Source organism: Sceloporus occidentalis, unplaced genomic scaffold (genome assembly GCF_023333645.1).
Source record: "Sceloporus occidentalis isolate IW3139 unplaced genomic scaffold, rSceOcc1.0.p SCAF_6, whole genome shotgun sequence".
NCBI lineage: Eukaryota > Metazoa > Chordata > Lepidosauria > Squamata > Phrynosomatidae > Sceloporus > Sceloporus occidentalis.
Window position 1 is genome coordinate 102,855,719 of NW_028316986.1, and position 20,406 is coordinate 102,876,124.

General features: G+C 40.9%; 1 protein-coding gene across 3 annotated transcripts in view; it reads left to right on the top strand.

The window, feature by feature from the left end:
- Positions 1-841: 841 nt before the first annotated feature.
- HDAC2 (histone deacetylase 2) overlaps positions 842-20,406 on the top strand; it is a 51,689-nt gene continuing 32,124 nt past the window's right edge. For 2 of the 3 annotated variants that reach the window (XM_089530546.1, XM_089530547.1), the window contains exons 1-5: positions 842-1,031; positions 11,664-11,776; positions 13,580-13,697; positions 18,641-18,715; positions 19,059-19,197. In XM_089530546.1, the coding sequence (XP_089386672.1) occupies positions 857-1,031; positions 11,664-11,776; positions 13,580-13,697; positions 18,641-18,715; positions 19,059-19,197 (620 nt within the window). In that variant the 5' untranslated portion in view covers positions 842-856. The remainder of the gene's footprint in view (positions 1,032-11,663; positions 11,777-13,579; positions 13,698-18,640; positions 18,716-19,058; positions 19,198-20,406) is intronic. The other variant, XM_089530545.1, reaches the window with a different exon arrangement.

Consider the following 20,406-nt stretch of genomic DNA (forward strand, 5'->3'; position numbering starts at 1 on the left):
AAAATGGCTGACTACAAAGAAAGGCATTTTGCTAACTCAAGGATTCAATCATTTGTAAGGCTAGAGCTGCTTTTTAGTTAGGAGATGGCAAAGGGCAGCCTCATTCTACCGTTCTATGAAACACCTTTTGGAGGGAGGGAGGGAGGGAGGGGGGAGAGAGAGAGAGCATGTGCACTTGTGGAAATGACAGTTTTGAGCATGCTCAGAAAAGGTATTAATAAGCAGACCATGAGGATTTGTCTCCTTTTGATAGCCAAATTCGCACTGGGCCCACTTTAATGTGCTTTTAACCCCTTGTTGTTCTCTCTGGTGATAACCAGCAGCAAATGGGATTGCTTTTCTGGGATGGAACCACTTTAACTATTTTTTAGGATGGAAGCACATAGGACCAATGTGTGATTAAAAAGATTGTATGTACAACGCTGTGTAAATTTACAGCGCTTTATAAATAAAGGTTAATAATAATAATAAATAGAGAAGGAGGAGAGAGGGGCGGGAGAGCAGCTCCCTGCGCCCTCCTTCTCCGGTGGCCCAGTCTCAAATGGAACTCCCACTCCCATAAGGAAGGAGACAGTTCCACGCATGCGCGCTCCCTCCACGCTGATTGGCCCAGGAGGAGCCAAGCTAGCCGGGCCCGCTTCTTTGCGCCGCCTGTACCATTATGCGACGAAAACGGGGGGAGGCGAGGCAATTGGCAATTTTTTTTCGGATTCTCCTCAACAACCGCGAACCTTCCTCTCCTCACTAATCGCAGCGTGCACCAACATTAAATAGTTCCTGTTAACTTACGACAGGAAACGGGAATCGGGTTTTCCTCCTCCTCCTCCTCCTCGTCCCCCCTCTCTTTCCCAGCCCAATGGTTCGCCCCTCCGGTTGGGCGGGGGGCGGGCTCTTCGTGACGCAGCCCCGCCCTCCCTCGGCGCAAGGCATCTCCGGCTTCGCTTTTTTGGTCCACAGAGCCTCCCGTCAGACGGCTTCCATGGCGTACAGTCAGGGAGGCGGCAAGAAGAAAGTCTGTTACTACTATGACGGTGAGCGAGCGAGCGAGCGAGCGAGGCTGTGTGTGTTGTGTTTGTGTGAGACTGTGAGGGAGACAGGGGCCCCTCTCTGTGTGTGTCGTGAGGGGAGCGCAGCGCCTCAACCGCCGCTGCCGCCCGCCCGATATTTTCTTTGGTGCTTCGGCGCGTGTCCGTTGGTCGTTTGCTGCCCCCCGACGAGTGCGCGCGCATCCCCTTCCCCTGACTCTTGTCCTCGCGCGCCTTCTCCTTCTCTCGCCCCTCCGCGCACGCGCACTGGGAAGCCCCGCCCACTCCCCTTCGCCTATTGTGTCTGCTGCAGAGAGAGAGAGAGAGACCAGACTGGTCCTCCTTTCCTAGGAAGACCCGTGCCCTCCGTTTCAGCCTTCCCTCCGTCCTCAGTCTGACTAAGAAGCACACATTTACTTGTTTATCTCTGTGGAGTTCAAAGGCACACCGCAGTTCCAGACCGCTTTTAACTGCCCCCTTGGCTCAGTGCTGCTAGGGAATCCTGGGAACTGTAGTTTGTTGTGGCTGCTGCACCAGAGCTCCTTCTGAAAGCATCCAGGGGAAGCTGTGTTGGCCATTTAACAAATACAAAACAAAAGCCCATCAGTGACGCCTTTATTGGCCAACCGAAATACACAACACACTCCTCCCTCCATATTTGCAGATGTGATGAATACATTCTCTCTAGGAACATCTAGGTCCTCCGGTGCAACTCTATGGTCAACTTTAAAGGTTGCACCAAAAGGCCTAGAGATTCCTAGAGAGGAGACTCCACTAGGCCTCTCTGGCTCCTCCAGGGCAGTTCTATGGCCAGTGTCCGTCGGACGTTGGCCACAGAGTTGCCCTGGAGGACCTAGGGATTCCTAGAGAGGCGTCCTCTCAGGTAAAAACGTGAAGGTTGGACTAGTAGGACCTGGAGATCTGTGTTTCATTCCCTCCTCAGCCAAGAATCCCACTAGGTGACCTTGGCCAAGTCTCACTCTCTCAACTTCAGAGGATGGCAGTGACAAAGCTCTGAACAAATCTTGCCAAGAAGACCCCATGATAGAGTCGCCATAAGTTGGGAACACCTTGAAGGCGCACATTTCTCATATCTATTGCACCCCTTCTCCTGACTGTGTTTGCAAAGAGAGGCTGAGTCTTCTTATCCAAAACGCTAGGACCAGAACTTTTCTGGATTTTGGATTTGTGGTTCTTGTTGCTTTTCATTTCATCGACTTATACATTCATGCACAAGCATTCACCCCCATTAAATTCTGCAGGTTTGCAACTAATTCATGTTTTTGTTGTTGTTAACTGACTTTGAGTTGACCTCAGCTCATCTGCCCCTGTGAACAAGACATCTCCATTTTCCCCTATCCTCATCCTCTCTGCTCAGGTCCATGACCTCCCTGGCTGAGTCTAACCATTGGGCATGTGGTCTTCCTCTCTTTCTAGTGCCTTCCACCTTTCCTAGAATTACTTTTTTTCCAATGATTCATGCCTTCTCGTGATGTAGCCAAAGCATGAGTGCCTCAGTTTTGCCATGTTGGCTTCTAGGGAGAGTTCAGGCTTGATCTGTTCAGGGACCCATCTGTTTGTCTTCTATTTGGCACAAAATCCTTCAGTGTTCATTGATGTCTGCTGGCCACTTAGGTCTGTTGGATGGAGTGCCAAAGGCCCCGCAACGAATCCATGGAAAAACATAAGACTTGTTCTTGGATCAAAGCTTGAAGTTTTCTTTATTGGGTGACACACAGAACTACCCTTAATGCTGCTTCCTCTTTGCTCAGTAGGGCATTTATTTGCAGTTGCTTTTCCTCCTCTCCCCAAATAAAGCTTCAAGATACTGCTGATAAGAAAACAGTCATTTTAGTGTTTTGTTGATTTCTCATCATTCATGTGAACAGGTAATGCTTTTTAAGTGTTGTGCTCCTGGAAATTAGGGTAGCATAAGACAGCATATAATAAAGTTGTTTACAGAGGTAAAAGAGAGTCTGGCCTTTATTAATTACTGCCAAAATAACTACCTGACCCTCACCTGAAAAGAACAAAAGGAGGAGTGTGAGTATAATTTGGACAGGAAGCCTACTGATGATTGTTGAACTTGTCAGGTACTTAAATTTGTATCTAATGACTTCTCTCAAATGAGCTCTAGGTGGCTGTCCTCCTTATGATCTTCACAGGAAACCTGAGGGTTAGCTCAAACTGAGGGCCACCTGCACTGTAGAAACAATACACTTCGACACCACTTTAAGTGTTGTAGGTCCATCCTATGGAATCCTGGGGTTTGTAGTTTTACAAAGCCTTTACCCTTCTCTGCCAAGGAGAGTTTGTGCCTCACAAAACTACAAATCCCAGGATTCCATAGGATGGAGCCATGACAGTTAAAGTGTTTTCAGCCTGCATTGCTTCTGCATTATAGATGGTGAACCCAGAGAGACTGACTGGCCCAAAGTCAAATAGTGAATGTCAAGGTTCTGTGGTGATTAGGACCCAGATTTCCAAAGTCCCAGTCCAACCATTGAACAACTTACACCATACACTCTTGCACTTTAATGCCTGTCAGTTCCAACCTATCTGGCCAATAGTCAAGGATGGTAAGAACTGGCACCCAACAATATTTAGTGGGCCATAGGTTCCCCCACACACTTTTTGTATAAAGCAAGACACTTAGTAAACATTTTAAAATTAAATGTCTTGAGAAGTTTTCTTTAGTGATTTGTTTGCAAAATATATTTGAACCTTGCTGTCTGTAAATAATATGTACAGTCAGCCCTCCACATTTGCAGGGGTTAGGGGAACAACACCACTGCGAATGTGGAAAAACAGTGAGTAAAGATAAAGTTATTTTATGCCCCCCCCCCAATGGCAGCCATTTCCAGAGTGGAGGGGGATTGGGGGAACGGAGCGCTCCCTTCCTCTGGCTCCTGCCCCCTGGAAAGGCTTCAGAAACTTTCCAGTTGGGGTTCCACCTCACTTAAAAAGTAGAGTTGGTTTTTTTAAACAACCATAAATGTGAATCCCAGAAGTTACAAGATTGCAAATCCAGTTTATGATATCATAAAAGCTGAACAGGATTACACCTTTTAATTTTGTAGAAGAAAAATGCATAATATGTCCATAAAGAGAGAGCTCTATGCAGTTTAAGCATGTGTATCTTAGATTTTGTCATCTGACAATGTGGGAAGGAGGAACTAAAACAGACACTGTAAATATGGATATTTGAACTGAAACATTTGCAAGCTTGAGGAGTAGCTTAGCAGTGTATCTAGATATAAAGTTTAACTGAAAGTTGTAAGTATTGAATTCTTCAACAGTGTATTATCAGGTACAATGAAGGCCTTCAATATGCCTGTCTGAGGGATATGGAAACACCCAGCAGGTGCAGAAATACATCTTGAATTTGGGTGTTTTGTACGTTTAATTTATGAATAAGTATTACCTTTCTCCTATTCTGTAGATTGTCTCAGTTAAATATCTTCATATTGTGCAGTACCAACTATTTTGAATAATTCAAATGCTTAAAAAGCATTTCTCTAATTACAGAAATGATTACAGAAAATTATTCAACATATCCAATTTTTCCAGTAGAAAATTTAAAATTTTGTCCTTTGAATAAACAGTTCTCCCCTTGGATTTTCCAGATTCTCTCACGTTTCCCCCCAGCCTTTTGTGGGCTGAATGATGTTAGGGGCATAGCGGCTTTAACATCAGGGTCATGCCTTGTGATATCACTGGCTGCTAGTCAACTCAGTCAGAGGTAACTTTGCCTACACTACCTCTTCCCTAGATAGGGAGCTTATAGTACTCACGTAGCTCCAACTTGATCTATGGCGGGTTACACACCGCCATTTAGTACGTAATGAATATGTACTAGGGTTAGTAAGGGGCGGTGCTTCCGCACCCCCCTAACCCTAGTACGTATTCTGTACATACAATATGGCGGCGGCCGTTCCACACGGCCGCCGCCATATTTACGTATCGGACGCTGTGCGTCCGCACGTGTCGCGGCGTCTATGACGTTGCGAGTCATCCCCTGGCGCCTCGCGACGTCATAGAGGCGCCGCTTAAAGAAGCTCCATTTTGGAGCTTCTTTTTCGGTCCGTGCGGGAGCCGCGCGGTGTGGCTGCTGCGGCTCCTGCATGGAGCAAACTGCGGCGGTCTGTAACCCGCCTATATGACTTAAATATGTGATCAGAGGCAAGTAGATATAGGGATCCCATTGTTATCTCTGATTGCTGTTTGATGTGTGAGGAGAGGTGAATGTTGTGTGCTGGGAATTCCTATAACTTCCACAGGTTGCTTCAGGAATTTGCATGGATGAGATTAGACCTGGGAACCAGAAGTTCTCCCCATTGCTGTTGGTGTTTGGTTTCTTTTTGGTGGTGGTAGTGTGCCATCAAGTCATTTTTGACTTATGGCGATCCCTGCTTATTCTCCTTCCCTCCTCTCTGGGCAGCCCTCTGCAGGCTGCATACTGTTAGGGGCATAAAATAATACAGTAATAATAAAAAATACCTGGTTTTCTTGGCAGAATGTGTTTGGGGCAGGGGTGCCTTTGCATTCCTCGAAGGCTGCCAAAGTGAGTTCTGTGGGAATGCATGGTATAAGAGAAAACAACTGGGGTTTGGCTCTGGGAAAGGGAATGTTTTGCTCTTATGACAAATGGGGTTTGAGTGCATGAAGAGGTTTGAATTGCTTTGTGCTTTTACTATATTGTGTATCGAGATGGCCCTCCAAATCAACTTTGACCTTATATACTAGGGCCTTATATACTAACCCCTCGATATTGTGTAACCAAATTGCCTCAGGCCTAACAACATCACCATACTGTGAACTGCTTTGGCTCTTGAATATACTGAAATTTGGATTTCTGAGCTACAGTCTGCTAGAACATGACACCAAGCAGGGATTCAAACCCTGGTCCTCCAATTTCCTAGTCCAGTGCACTAACCACTACACCATACTGGTTATCCTTTGGTTTTTTTCACCTTTTGTAAAGGTTTTAAAAAATATCAATGCTGCTTTGAACATATCTTCCAAGGCCAGCACAAAACCTAGCTCTTTTTTCATTCTCTTCTACAGTTTAGAAGGCTAGGTTTTTGTTTTGTTTTGTTTTTAAAAAATCAGTGTTGGAGGAGTTGTTTACAAGAATGAAAACAGTAATAATGTTTCAGTATTGAAGTATATGATCAGTAATCAATAAAGTATCCTTTTATCACTATGAGGTATGAATAAATGACTGGTAGGTTTTTTTTTTGAGGGTGCCACTTGAAAATGGTATTTCTAAGAAGTATTTTGAACTCTGTATAACACACTGATGGTATTGCAGCAGGTAGCTGTGAATTCGACCTGTTGTTGCCAAAAGGGGAACTGTACACTGAACAAATCTGTTTCACATAATCCAAAGTATTATAGCCTTCTGTAGATTTTCAAAATGCAATCAAGAAAGCCAGTGGCAGCTGCCTTCTTTGTTGTTCTGTCTTTGTTTAGATTTTGAAGAAGAAAGCTATTGAAGAAGCTCCTCGGTAGGGGTAGTTTTTTATGATCTGAGATTTTGGCTGATAACAGAATGGTTAGAATTTGGCTGTATGTCTGTTACTCTGAAAATGCTGATGTATTTTCAAGGATGAATTTATACACAAAACTGGGTGAAGTTGTAGAATGTCAGAAATACAAGCCATTTTTGTTATTAATGTTCAACTAGCATAGTCCTGATATTTAAGTGACAGCATAAATACAGATGTTGCTCTTGCATTCTTGCACATATGAAAATAATTTAGGTGGTTAATGGTAAAAAGTATTTAATTGGGTGTTTCTCTTTGCTGCAGTGCATGATTTTTTTTCCGGGGGGGTGTCTGGCTGAAGGTTTCACACGTTGCTAAGAAGGAATCTCTGGTATTTCTTAACTATTGAGAAACTATAGTTGAAAGGAGATTGGTGGCATAAGAGTCTGAGTGATGCCAATGTCTTACTTGCTATAGGGATGGGTGAGCTGGCAGAGATTTGTGGGCACCAGGCTCCAGTGGTTTTATTGCTTCTTGAGAAAGTTAAATGAGCGTTGAAGATACATTTACTAATCCCAGATTAATATACATTCCTTTGAGTTCATATTACTGTATTTCCATGTGTATATAGACCTCTATATGTTCATATTGACGGCAGAAGAAAGTAGTAAGCTGCCTATCTGTTGTCAAATTGCAGTTGACCCTCCTTATACACGGATTTTTATACATGGATTCAAGCATCCACTGTTTGAAAATGTTAAAAAAAAAGTATAAATTTCAAATATCAAACCTTGATTTTCCATTTTTTATAAGGGACACCATTTGCTATGTCATTATATTTAATGGGACTTGAGTATCCACAGATTTTGTTATCCACAAGGGATCTTAGAACCAAACCCCCGCGTATAACAAGGGTCCACTGTAGTATAATTTATACCTATAGCAAGTAAGACATTGGCATCACTCAGACCCCTATGTCACCAGCCTCCTTTCAACTGCAGTTGAAGATACATTTACTGATCCCAGATTAATATACACTGCTATGAATTCATATTACTGTATTTCCATGGTAGTGATCATGGCCAGGATCACAAAATGTACTGCCACAGAGAAATTAGCCCCGTTAGCAGAATTAGGTGGTGACAATCTCCCTTATACTCTGAAAATCTACTCTGGGGGACAGGGAAACTCCAGAACAGATTTTTGGGCAGCCTGAAGATTTGTAGAGGGCAAGGAAGGCCCATTGCAACTAACAGTGTGAGGTTAGAGTTATCACCGCTTAAAAAGGCTGCTTCTTCAGTCTGTACCATTTTAATCCCCAGTCTATTCAGATGATTGGCATTGCAGTCTTTTTTTGGATTGCACACTGTTCTAAACTTTATGGTGCAATAGGTTATATTAAAAACATTTATAAAAATGATTGAGGAGCATGTTTTGATTGGTTTTCCTGAAGGGAAATAATTTAGTAGATACAGTAATAAATAAAGTAAATAATATATTGAAGGCGAATGTCATATATAAATTTACAATAACAGTTGGATTATGCATGATTTAGAATACTGATTATTCTAAGAATGCTTGATAACTATTTTCACCTTTATTGAGTTGAATTAATATTACACATTAATATGTCACACGTTAAAGCAGTTTATAATGTGTGTTAGATCATGGTGATATTTATTTTTCATGTTCGTTTTTTTGAATCTATATTGATCTTGTCCTGTTAGAATTTTTTTACATAACTTTAATGTTCATGGAGTGAAGTTAAGCTGAAAAGTTTGATTATTAGTTGCTGAACATTCCCAATAATTTGCCTAATTTGTAAATGTTGCAATTATTTGATATAGATGTACTTTCAAATAAGGTTGGACAATTACTACATGTTAGCATCATCAAAATATGTAATTTTGTAGTCCTGGTATCTCAGACTCTGTTCTCGACTGGTTTAGATCTTACTTGTCTGGCAGATCTTTTGCAGTAGCTGCAGGGGGTCAGACTTCTTCTCCTGTTCCCTTATCTGTTGGAGTTCCCCAGGGCTCTGTTCTGGGTCCCCTTCTGTTTTCTCTCTACACACTGTCCTTAGGTAAACTCATCAGCTCTTTTGGTTTTTCCTACCATCTGTATGCTGATGACACCCAGCTGTATCTTTCTGCCCCTGACCTTTCTCCAAGGCTTGAATAGCAAGTCTTGTCTTGCCTTACAGCTGTCTCACAGTGGATGCGCCATCGGCGTTTGAAGCTCAACATGTCCAAGACGGAGCTTCTTGTCTTTCCTCCTAAGCCCAACCTTCATCACTCCTTTTCTGTCTCTGTGGACAACATTTCTATTCAACCAGTCCAGCAAGCCCGCAGTCTTGGCTTTATCTTTGACTCTTCTCTGTCGTGTATCCCTCAGATCCAGACCACAGCCAAGGCTTGTAGATTCTTTTTGTACAATATTGCCAAATCCGACCATATCTCTCTGCCTCTACTGCCAAGATCCTGGTCCATGCCCTAGTGGTCTCATGACTTGATTACTGTAACATCCTCCTGGCTGGGCTTCCTCTTTCTCACCTCTGTCCTTTAATCTCTGTCCAGCATTCTGCTGCACGCATTATCACATCCGCCCACCGCTCTGACCACATCTCTCCTGTGTTGGCATCCCTTCACTGGCTCCCTCTCCCTTTCCGCATTCAGTATAAGCTCCTGCTGTCGACATTCAAAGCCCTCCATGGACTGGCCCCTCCTTACTTATCAGACCTTCTTTCTCCTCACCTTCCCACCAGGGCCCTCCGTTCTGGTAGTCAAGGGTTCCTGTCTCAACCCAGGATTTCCTCTGCCCCATCCCGGATTCGCCCCTTTTCACTTGCTGCCCCTCACTCCTGGAACCTTCTTCCTCCACAAGCAAGAGTCATCACTTCTTTAACCAGCTTCAAAACGGAGTTGAAAACCATCCTGTTCAGAGAAGCCTTCCCAGGCATCGCATAATTGTCGCTTACTATCTGATTTCCTGTATTGCTATGTACTGTATATGTATTATCCTACTTGTGAGTATGTATTTTCCCTGGATAATGATTAACCATCCATTATGAAGCCAAGCCCTCCCTCCAGTCCATCTGCCTTGGTCCAGGCCTCGGAGGTTGAGAGGAACTGCTGGACCTCTTACCCTTTCGCGTCACCACTCCCTTCTCCTTCTGTGTCATGTCTTTTTAGATTGTAAGCCTGAGGGCAGGGAACCGTCTAACTAAAAAGATTGCATGTACAGCGCTGTGTAAATTTACAGCGCTTCACAAATAAAGGTTAATTATTATTATTATTATTATTATTATTATTATTATTATTATTATTCAGTTCTGGTGTTTTGGTTTTAAAAAGTAAGAACATAACTGTATGTTGCTTGGATGGGGTGGTAATTTAGCCTTGTCAGCTATTGTGTGATCAAAAAAAGCATTTTAGATAGATGCAATTAAGAGCAGAGAGGTGATGAGTAAAATAGGTGTTGAGTCAGTGAGAGTCAATATGACATAGTGGTTTGCATGTTGGACTTTGACTCTGGAGACCAGAGTTAGCTTCCCAGCTCAGCCATGAAACCCAATGGATGACTTGGGCAAGTCACATGCTCTCAGCCTCAGAGGAAGGCAATGACAAACCTCCCTTGAAGAACTCTTGCCAAGAAAGCCCCATGATAGGTTTGTCTTAGGGTAGCCATAAGCAGGAAATGACTTGAAGGCATATAACAACAACATCTCTATGAAGCACTTCCTGCATTCTTCCATTCTCTTTTCCCCCTCCGCCCCCCACCGATGGGGAGACAAAGACGTTCTCTTTGCATTTAGAACCAGCCTTTAATACACCAGATCCTGTTTGATCTTGGACACTAAGTAGGTCAGCCCTGGTTAATACTTGAATGGGAGGCTACTAGTGGATACCAGGTGCTACAGGCTACATTTCAGAGGAAGGAACTGAAAAACCACCTTGAGGGCTCATTTACACTACAGAAATAATGCAGTTTGAGAACATTTTAACTGTCATGGTTCAGTGCCATGGAATCCTGGGATTTGTAATTTGGTTCTCACCAGATTTCTCTAACCAATCAGGCTGAATATCTCACAAAACTACAACTCCCAGAATTCCACAGCATTGAGCCATGGCAGTTGAAGTGGTTAAAAAAACTGCATTTTTTTTAATAGTGCAGCTTAGACTCGAGTTTTCCTTGCCATATGAAAGTCAGACGGGTGCCGTAAGTTGACAGGTGATTTGAAGGCATGTATACACAAACACACATACACTGCGTTGGAAAAGCTGTTGGGAAATTATAATTGGAAGGAAGTGTTATGTGTAGAAAGTGGGCTCTCTGTTCTAAATTGCACCCCTTAAAGCCCTTTTTTAAAAAAGAAAAATAGAGGGCATATCTGTTTCTAATAGTTAGGCATCGGGAGGATCCCCGCCCCCCGAATATTATATAGTCTTTCCAAACAAAGCCTCTCCATGGCAGTTCAGAGAAAAAAAACTTTAAAATAGTTTTGAAAATACAATAAATTAGAACATAATTTAACAACATAACAGCAACAACAGTATAAAACAACAGTATAAAATATTTTAGTCATTAAAAAAAAACATCCTGAAACAATCAGGTGGGTCCATGGCAGTTTTCTTTTAATATGTTTACATAATGTTGAGATATGTTTTGAATCAGGCTGAAATCAATGTCAAGCCTAATCTAAACATTTGGGGCTGAAATGGAAACAAGAACTATTAAGGGAATAAGGAAAATAGGTGATGTCTACAAACCTAATAACACTGAAGCCAACATACAGGCTCACAGTATGAGTCTCATGGGTAGACCTCTCCTGTGTGATTCAGTGAAGGGCCAATGCAGTATGTATGTTTCTAGAGTTAGTAGTCTGCTTGTTTGAGAATGTCAAGTGTGCCTTGTACCTGTGTAGTTTTGCTTCTGGGCTGAAGTTTCACTTTGATGTAGCTTTAGACAGAATTAAGAATGCTGCAGTAGTCAGTAGCAAAATACCATGTGTAAGAAATGTTTACCAAGGCAGAAAGCAGTTTTTGTTGTGACAAGCTACTGTGGATCATAAAGTGAGAGAAACTAGATAAGGTAAATTAAGAAAAAATCTGGTTAGACATTCAAGTATGACTAATTTGTTTATTTCTAGGTGATATTGGGAACTATTATTATGGACAGGGACACCCAATGAAACCTCACAGGATTCGCATGACCCACAACTTGCTACTAAATTATGGCTTGTACAGAAAAATGGAAATCTATGTGAGTATGCCATTATGGTTCTGTTATACAGATGGTAATGACCAGTGAAGAGAATATAGTGTTAGTAATACATATGATATCATATAAATATACTGTTGTTATAGTATTCATTATAATTAATATACAGGTTGAGTATGCTTTATCCAGCACTTCAAAATACTCCAAAATCCAAAGCTTTTTGAACAGCATACCTGTACTGTATTTGAGAGGCTGGAAAGAGACAAGGATCTGTGAAATGGGCAGGAAGCATTGATCTATAGAATCACAGACTAGGAAGAGACCACAAGGGCCATTCAGTACAACCCCCTCCCAGCCTCTGTTTAAAAACCTCCAAAGAAGGAAACTTCACCACTCTCCAAGGGAGTGTCTTCCACTGTTGAACAGCTCTTGCTGTCAGGAAGTTTCTCCTAAAGTTGAGCTGGAATTGCTTTTCCTGAAGTTTGAATCAGGTCCTGTTCACTGGAGCAGAAGAAAACAAGCTTGCTCCATCCTCAGTGTGACACCCCTTCATATGTTTAAACAAGGCTATCAAATCACCCCTTAACTTTCTCTTCTCCAGGCTAAACATATCCAGCTCCCTAAGTGTCTCCTCATAAGTCATGGTTTCCAGACTCTTAACCATTTTGGTTGCCTTCCTTTGAACACACTGTAGCTTCTCAGTATTTTTTTAAATTGTGTCCAGTCCAGGTCAAGTCCCATTTGTTTCAATGACTGTGCCCTCCTGTGTGCTTGCAGTCTGTGTAAGCTTAAAGCCGTGATGGCAAGCCTGTGGATGGGGTGCTTGCATTATATAGTAGTACTATTACTTCCCTTGATCTAGACACTGTACTTTTATTGATGCAGCCTGGAAATTGCATTGACCTTTTTAGCTGTTTCATCGCATTGTTGCCTCATTTTCAATTTGTGGGTCTACTAAGACTCCTAGATCCCTATCACATGTAGTCTTGTCAAGCCAGGTGTCCTTCATCCTATATCTATGCATTTCATTTTTTCTGCCTAAGTGAAGTACCTTACATTTCTCCCTGTTGAAATTCATTTTGTTAGTTTTGGCTCAGCTTTCTAATGTATTCAGGTCATTTTGAATTTTGATCCTCTCCTCTGGGGTATTAGCTATTCCTCCTAATTTGCTTGGATTCCCACCATTTCACAGATCCTTAGTTTCTTTCCAACATAGTTAAATCTCATTATACTCAAATATAGGTATTCCAAAATCCAAAATATGGAAAACTTCTGGTCCCAAGTATTTTGGATAAGGGATACCCAACTTGTAATCGTAAATGTAATACTTCCTATCTGTGTTAATTTTGGGATTTTTTTTCAGGAATTTCATATCAGCATTTTGTATGATTGTGGAAAACACTTATTTCATATAGCATTTTTCTTCCAAGGAAGAATGTCTGTAAAATTTCATCAGGGGAAAAAGAAACATTTTCACAAATTGGATATCCAGATAGTATGTATCACAAATGTTCTCTTCTGTTGATGAGAACATTGCATAATTTAAAAGATTGTATGTACAGCGCTGTGTAAATTTACAGCGCTTTATAAATAAAGGTTAATAATAATAATAATAATTCTGTTGTATTTACCTATTACATAGCTGATACAATGTAAGAACTAAATACAAAATTGTCAATAAAATCTATACAAGAACTGTTTTGTGCTTGTGAATGTTGTAGGCTGAAAACTAAAATGCTAAAACATAAATAAATGTGAATTTAAAATGTGTCTTGCCAAAGCTATATGAAATGTTGTTTCCTCCTATTTGCTATCAGACCCATTTCATTCTTTCTTGTTTGTTAGCGACCCCACAAAGCCACAGCAGAAGAAATGACGAAATACCACAGTGATGAGTACATCAAATTTCTTCGCTCAATAAGACCTGACAATATGTCTGAATATAGCAAACAGATGCAAAGATGTAAGTCTGATATTGAATGAAATATAAATAAATCCTTAACTTTTGAGTGCACTTCCCCAAAATATCAACTAATAACAACAACAACAACAACAACAACAACTTAGGTCCAAAACACACTGCAGAAATAAATCCAGTTTGAAACCACTTTAACTGCTCTGGGCTAGGGAATCCTGTGAACTGTAGTTTATTGTGGCACCAAAGCTGTCTGACAGAGAAGCCGAAATGTCTCACAAAACTAGTTCCCAGAATTCCCTAGCATTGAGCCAGGGCAGTTAAAGCGGTCTCAAACTGGATTATTTCTGGAGTGTGTTTTGGACCATAGATTACATGGAAAATATAAATTTGTTGCTCTGTTCATTTCCTTGCCTAACATAATCTTTTTTGCAATTTTACCTTGGAGACTTGATAGTTAAAAGTGGAGAGTTGTATACTGACTATTTTAGTTTAATGTAGAGTATCTATTAGAATATTAGTGGTTTACTGATATTTTGAATTGGTAGTTGCCTGCTGTACTAATGATAGCTTTCCAACCTTGTTCAGATGTAATGTTGCCAAATTGCCAAATCATGGTTTGACAATTGAGAGCATTCCTTGTTTCATATGTTTGTTTCATTTCAGGTTTACATACACCTTTCTCTCCTCCTTGGATAAAGTTAACTGCTACAGCATTAGTTCTTCACTTGTGTAACATTATTACTTCTAACCTTGGTTAACTTTTAAAACAGAAACTTAAATCAGCTTTAGCCTTTGGTGTCTTGTATAAATTCTTCCTGGGTGAAATTACCATATGATCACACATCTCTAACACTACATTGTAATGAGTATTAACAAAGAGAAAAAGAGATGAGTGCATGAGTCCAGGGGACATCTTGGACTGTGTTACATTAATTAAACTTTCATTACAGGAAGGTGTTCTGTGCGCAAAATTAACATAATATATCTGAAAGGTTCTGCCCTTAAAATGTATGGTAGATAGCATGGAGGAGTACTGCAATCTTGTTTTTTTCAGGTTTCTTCATTTTTTTCATTTTCTGAATATGGATTCCAAAAGGAATTTTGAAGAACAGCATAGCAAAATATTAGAAACATACAGAGAAACAGTGTAATGTAGTGGCTTGAGCGTTGGATTATGACCCTTGTGCCAGTCACATCCTCTGAGCCTCAGAGGAAGACAGATGCAAACACCCTCTGAACACTCTTGCTGTCTTTAGGGACAGTTCTGTTTTTCTTAATTGAATAAATATTTCCTTCAAGGAAAATATTCTAGTTCATCTTAATTGTTAATTGCTGATTTGATAAAATGCTAGTTTTGACTAGAATAGTCACTATTCAGTAATTAAACACTTACATAAATCCCATTGATATATTGCTTTGCTGTTGTTGGAACTAAAAATCTGATAAACTGAAGTTTGACATATAATGATTACAGTGCCTTGCAGACTTATTCATGCATGTACATATCATTTGTCTATGTTACATTTTGTTGTGTTACAACCTGGAACCAATAGTGATTTAATTTGTATTCTTGGTTCCTACTTGGTATACTACAAGATACTCAACACTGTGAATGCGCAACATATGTTTTATTGTGGTACATAAATTGTGGAAACGAGAACAGATAGCCTTCAAGGCCAATGCGATTTTAGGCTGCATCAATAAAAGTATGGTGTCTAGATCAAGGGAAGTAATATTATTATTATTATTATTATTATTATTATTATTAACCTTTATTTATAAAGCGCTGTAAGTTTACACAGCGCCGTACATAAATAATAGTACACTCTATTCTGCTCTGGTCAGGCCCCAACTGGAATATTGTGTCCAGTTCTGGGCACCACAATTTAAAAAGGATGTTGAGAAACTGGAGCGTGTCCAAAGGAGGGTGACCAAAACGGTCTGGAAACTATTCCCTGTGAGGATAAACTTAGGGAGCTGGGGATGTTTAGCCTGGGAAAGAGAAAGCTAAGAGGTGAGATGATAGCCCTGTTTAAATATTTGAAGGGATGTCATATTGAGGAGGGAGCTAGTTTGTTTTCTGCTGCTCCAGAGACTAGGACCTGAAGCAATAGATGCAAGCTACAGGAAAAGAGATTCCACCTCAACATTAGGAGGAACTTCCTGACAGTAAGGGATGTTCGACAGTGAAACAAACTCCCTCGGAGTGTATTAGAAGCTCCCTCCTTGGAGGTCTTTAAACAGAGGCTGGATGGCCATCTGTTGGGGATGCTTTGATTTAGATTTCTTGCATTGCAGGGGATTGGAACAGATGGCCCTTGCGGTCTCTTCCAACTCTGTGAGTCTGTGATTCACTTTGCTGTGACTAACTCATTGCTTCCAGAAATCACATAGGTACTTGAATGGAGTCTACCTGTGTGCAGTTTCAGTGCTGCATATTGTATATCAGTTTGAATGCAGCTGTTTCTGGAAGGCACCATAATTTGTTGAACAGCATAGCTAAACAGGCAGCATCATGAGGATCAAGAAGGTATCCAGACAAGTCTGGAATAAATTGTGCAAAAGCACTAATGCACCAAATATTACTAAAATGGGGAAAGATTTTCTGATCTGATAAGACCAAAGTTGAACTTTTTGACCTTGCTGCAAAATGTTATGTTTGGCACAAACCCAAGAGTAATCATTGCCATGATAACACCATTCCCACTGTGGCAACATGATGTTGTGGGGATGATTTTCCTCAGCAGCGACTGAGAAACTGGTCAGGATTGACGACAAGATGGATGGAGCCAACTTGGACCCCATCCATCATGAGTGAGCTGCAGCAATTTTGCCAGAGGAATGGGGGGAAATTGCACAAAGCTGATAGAGACTTGCTTCCAAAGGTGCCTCTACCATGTGTTCACCTGCTCAGGGAAGTAAGCCTGGCAGGTTTTTTAAAAGGTTAAATTATGTTTTGCAGGGAGAGGGGGGATGCAGTACGATTTCCCAGTAGATAAGACCCCTACATCCTGTAGTTTGGGTTATGCTTCTTCCACACACTCCAATAGGTAGGCAGTAAAAAGAGACCTTCTGGTTGACCCCACATGGGTGGAGCTAACCCTAGAAGGCCAGTCTTGTCCTGCCTATTACTCCAGAAGGATGTGTTGCTGTTGCTCTGCAACTTCTTCACTACAGCCTCTCCAGGATGGGATGGCATCCCATCTCCATGGGCAGAGACTCCTCAGGTGACTTGTTGCTTGCTTTGCCTACAGAACACCATTTCTCTTCTGGAATTTATACATGGTCCTGAGTGTGCTGACAGTCTTAGTTCCTGAGGCCGAGCTCTCTAAACCATTTGCCTGGTTGGGGCCCCTTCTGATTGCTTCCCCTTTGCAACATAGGGGGTCTGAGCCTGGGGTCCTGCTATCACACTAGCAGCTAAATGTTATTAGAACTGACTCCATGGTAATTCAGCTAGACCCAGACCCCACACTTAGGGTGAGCTGTAACCTCCTCAGAGTTCAGCCTTCTCCTTCATTCTCCCAGGCATTGGAAGGAATACAAAACATACACCATGCTGGAGAGCCACCCACCCATATAGGAGAAACAGCTTTCGTTCCTCTGACACGCCACTTTGTTTCCTTTTAGCCCTATTCTATGGGCAAGAAGGCATCAGCCTCTATGCCTAGCAGGTGGATCAGGCCCTACGTTCCTACCTGCCATGAATCCTTGGGAGGTTACCACCATAAACCAAGTCACTCATACTAAAGAGTACAGATGCATTAGCATCTCTAGCCATCATAAGTCCTATATCAAAGACCATCAGGTTAGCCACATGGAAGCCACCATACACACTTGTTAGGCATCACTAGCTTGACAGCTTGGTTCGGCTGAGGCTGCTGGTGATAGCAGGGTCTTGCAGCAGGTGCTCAAACCTATGTCACTGAAGGGCCAACACCGCCCACCCTGTTTAGATCGGCTTTGGTAAATACTAAAGTACAGGATGTGGTGGTCTTATCTACTGGGAAAGGGGACATTGGCTCTTACCTGTGATATGTCCACTTCCAGTAGATAAGAGCTCCACATCCTGGCCCACCCTCAGGAGTGCTGGCATAGGGATGTTTCATATCCACATAATTCTTCCCTTTGGGGAGCAAGCTAGATTGCTCACCGGCTGTCTCTGTCACCATCCAATTCTCTATAGTTGGATATCCAAATAAATTGTTTATGTTTTTTCTGGAGCATTTGGCTGTTGTAATGACTGACCTCCTAGGGTTAGCTCCACCTAAGGTCTCTTTTTACTGCCTGCCTATTGGAGTGAGTGGGAGGAGCATAATCCAAACTACAGGATGTGGGGCTCTTATCTACTGGAAATGCACATATCACAGGTAAGAGCCAATGTCCCTATCTCCCACATCAATTACCTTTGAATATAAAAGAGTGGCAGTCAACTATTGACTTTTCAAATATTATCAAATGATGGTCATGAGTTATGAAAGCATTGATTTTTATTAGTACAAAGATAAGCCCTGGTGGCACAGTGGTTAAATGCCTGTACTGCAGCCACTCGCTTGCAAACCATAAGGTTGCGAGTTCAATATCAGCAAAAGGGCTCAAGCTTGACTCAGGTTTGCATCCTTCCGAGGTCACTAAAATGAGTATCGAGATTGTTGGGGGCAATTAGCTTACACTTTGTAAACCGCTTAGGAAGTGCTTAAGTGCACTGATAAGTGGTATAGAAATGTACTTTCTATTGCTATTGGTAATTGGTAATTAACAGTTACTATGAACCAGTGGAATTAATTTCTAAAACATACTGAAATCCCAATGTTTTAAGAACTCAGTTTGAAACCCACCATCTCCACATGACAACTGTGATTGTATAGAATTACCTGACAGTATTTGAATGGTCAGTTGTCTAGTTTGCTGCCTCTACAAAGTAAGTAGTATTCTACATAGAGTTTGGAACAATGAACCTGAAGATTAATTGAATTTGCCCTTTACAGTTAATGTTGGGGAAGACTGTCCTGTGTTTGATGGACTTTTTGAATTTTGTCAGCTGTCAACTGGAGGTTCTGTAGGTAAGTATATCTTCCTTAGAATTACCTTTACCCTTCAAAAGAATGACTTTTAAAAGGCCATCAATTAAATTATTATTTTTTAAAAGTAAGATAGATAAGTGTTTTTATAGCTGTGTTGATAATGAGGGAATTAATAAAATTCAAAATAAAACGATTAACTGAAGAAAAAATAGAAAATCACAGTAATAATTTACTGGAGGACATAGTACTATAGATACCTGAGGACACTTGCTATAGAAATGTCTTTAAAAATTAAAATCCTGAGTAGAAACTGTCATTCTTTTCTACAAAACACTCTGAATCAATAATTTGATCTTTGTCTTTTTACACAATTATTCTTCAGCTGGAGCAGTAAAATTAAACAGACAACAAACAGACATGGCTGTTAATTGGGCTGGAGGACTTCATCATGCAAAGAAATCTGAAGCATCTGGTTTCTGTTATGTCAATGATATTGTGCTTGCTATTCTTGAATTACTGAAGTAAGTTCATTGTGAAGCTGAACCCCTAACTTGTCATGTGAGGATTCTGAAATGATAGGTTTGGGGCTTAAGGCTGATATGTTGATCAGAGGACTGACTGGCAATTAGTATTTTTTCAAAGTTTTTTTAAATGTATAACTAAAGAATAGCACAACATAAAAATTTTAATGTATCACTAAAGAAAAGCACAACTATCCATCTTTGTTCTGGATAGGTTAACTTTGAAATGTTTGTATTGCTTGTTCAAAATGACCTTGGGTGTGATCTAACATGTCTCATAAAAGTGAAACAATGAAAGGGAGTTATTTTGAATAGTATGATTGTCTTAGAGGTTTGTAGCAAATTATTAGGTTACTGGTATTATAGTTATCTCTTTCATTCTTCTGAATTACTACTGAAAGTGTATGGATTCATTATTTTCTGTTTCTATTGATTAGTAGATAAGCTGCAGCTTTGCTGTGGAACTATAAACATATATATCTCATTTGGTGATCTTCCCAGTCTTTTTCTGCAAATCAACATTGTGAATGGCATTGTAAACCCGAACTGTCTCAGCTATATCAAATTGCTCATATTCACTTTAGTGTGTGGTATTAGGAGTTAATCCCGTCGTTTGGATGAATTTTAGTCCTCTGTAACAATACAAAAGTTGTAGCATTTGTTTTGTTTTGTTTTAAAAAATACTGAAGTCAACCTGTTGTAAGGGCACATTCTGAAATGTACCACCTGATAATGATCTACCTCTAAACAGGATTTGTGCTGATCCTAGTTGATATATTCCAAGTGGAAAATATGGTTCCTTTACAGGATAAGGTTATGAATATCTCTGTCAAAGGGGAAGATGCTGAGCAGCCCTGAAATTACAGGTGCTTTGATACCTCATCAGAGAATCTTATCCAAGGCATAGATTATCTGAAGAGTCTGTAAATCTGACTCCCAAACCTCTTGTTGCGTCTTCTTAGTCACACATACACAAGGAGGTATGTGCATCTTTGACCAACACGTTAAGTAAAATTTAAGGATCTTCAAACTAGGATACCTTGCAAAGTATGTCCATGCATCAGTTGAGAATATGGAAATGTCTTAGAGAAATTGAGGGGTACCCAAGAAGTCTCATAAAAACAAGAAAGATAAATGTGTGAGACCTGGGGTGTTGTGTAAAAAAATGTATGGAAAAGTGGAAAGACTAGAAATCAGAGCACAAGTATC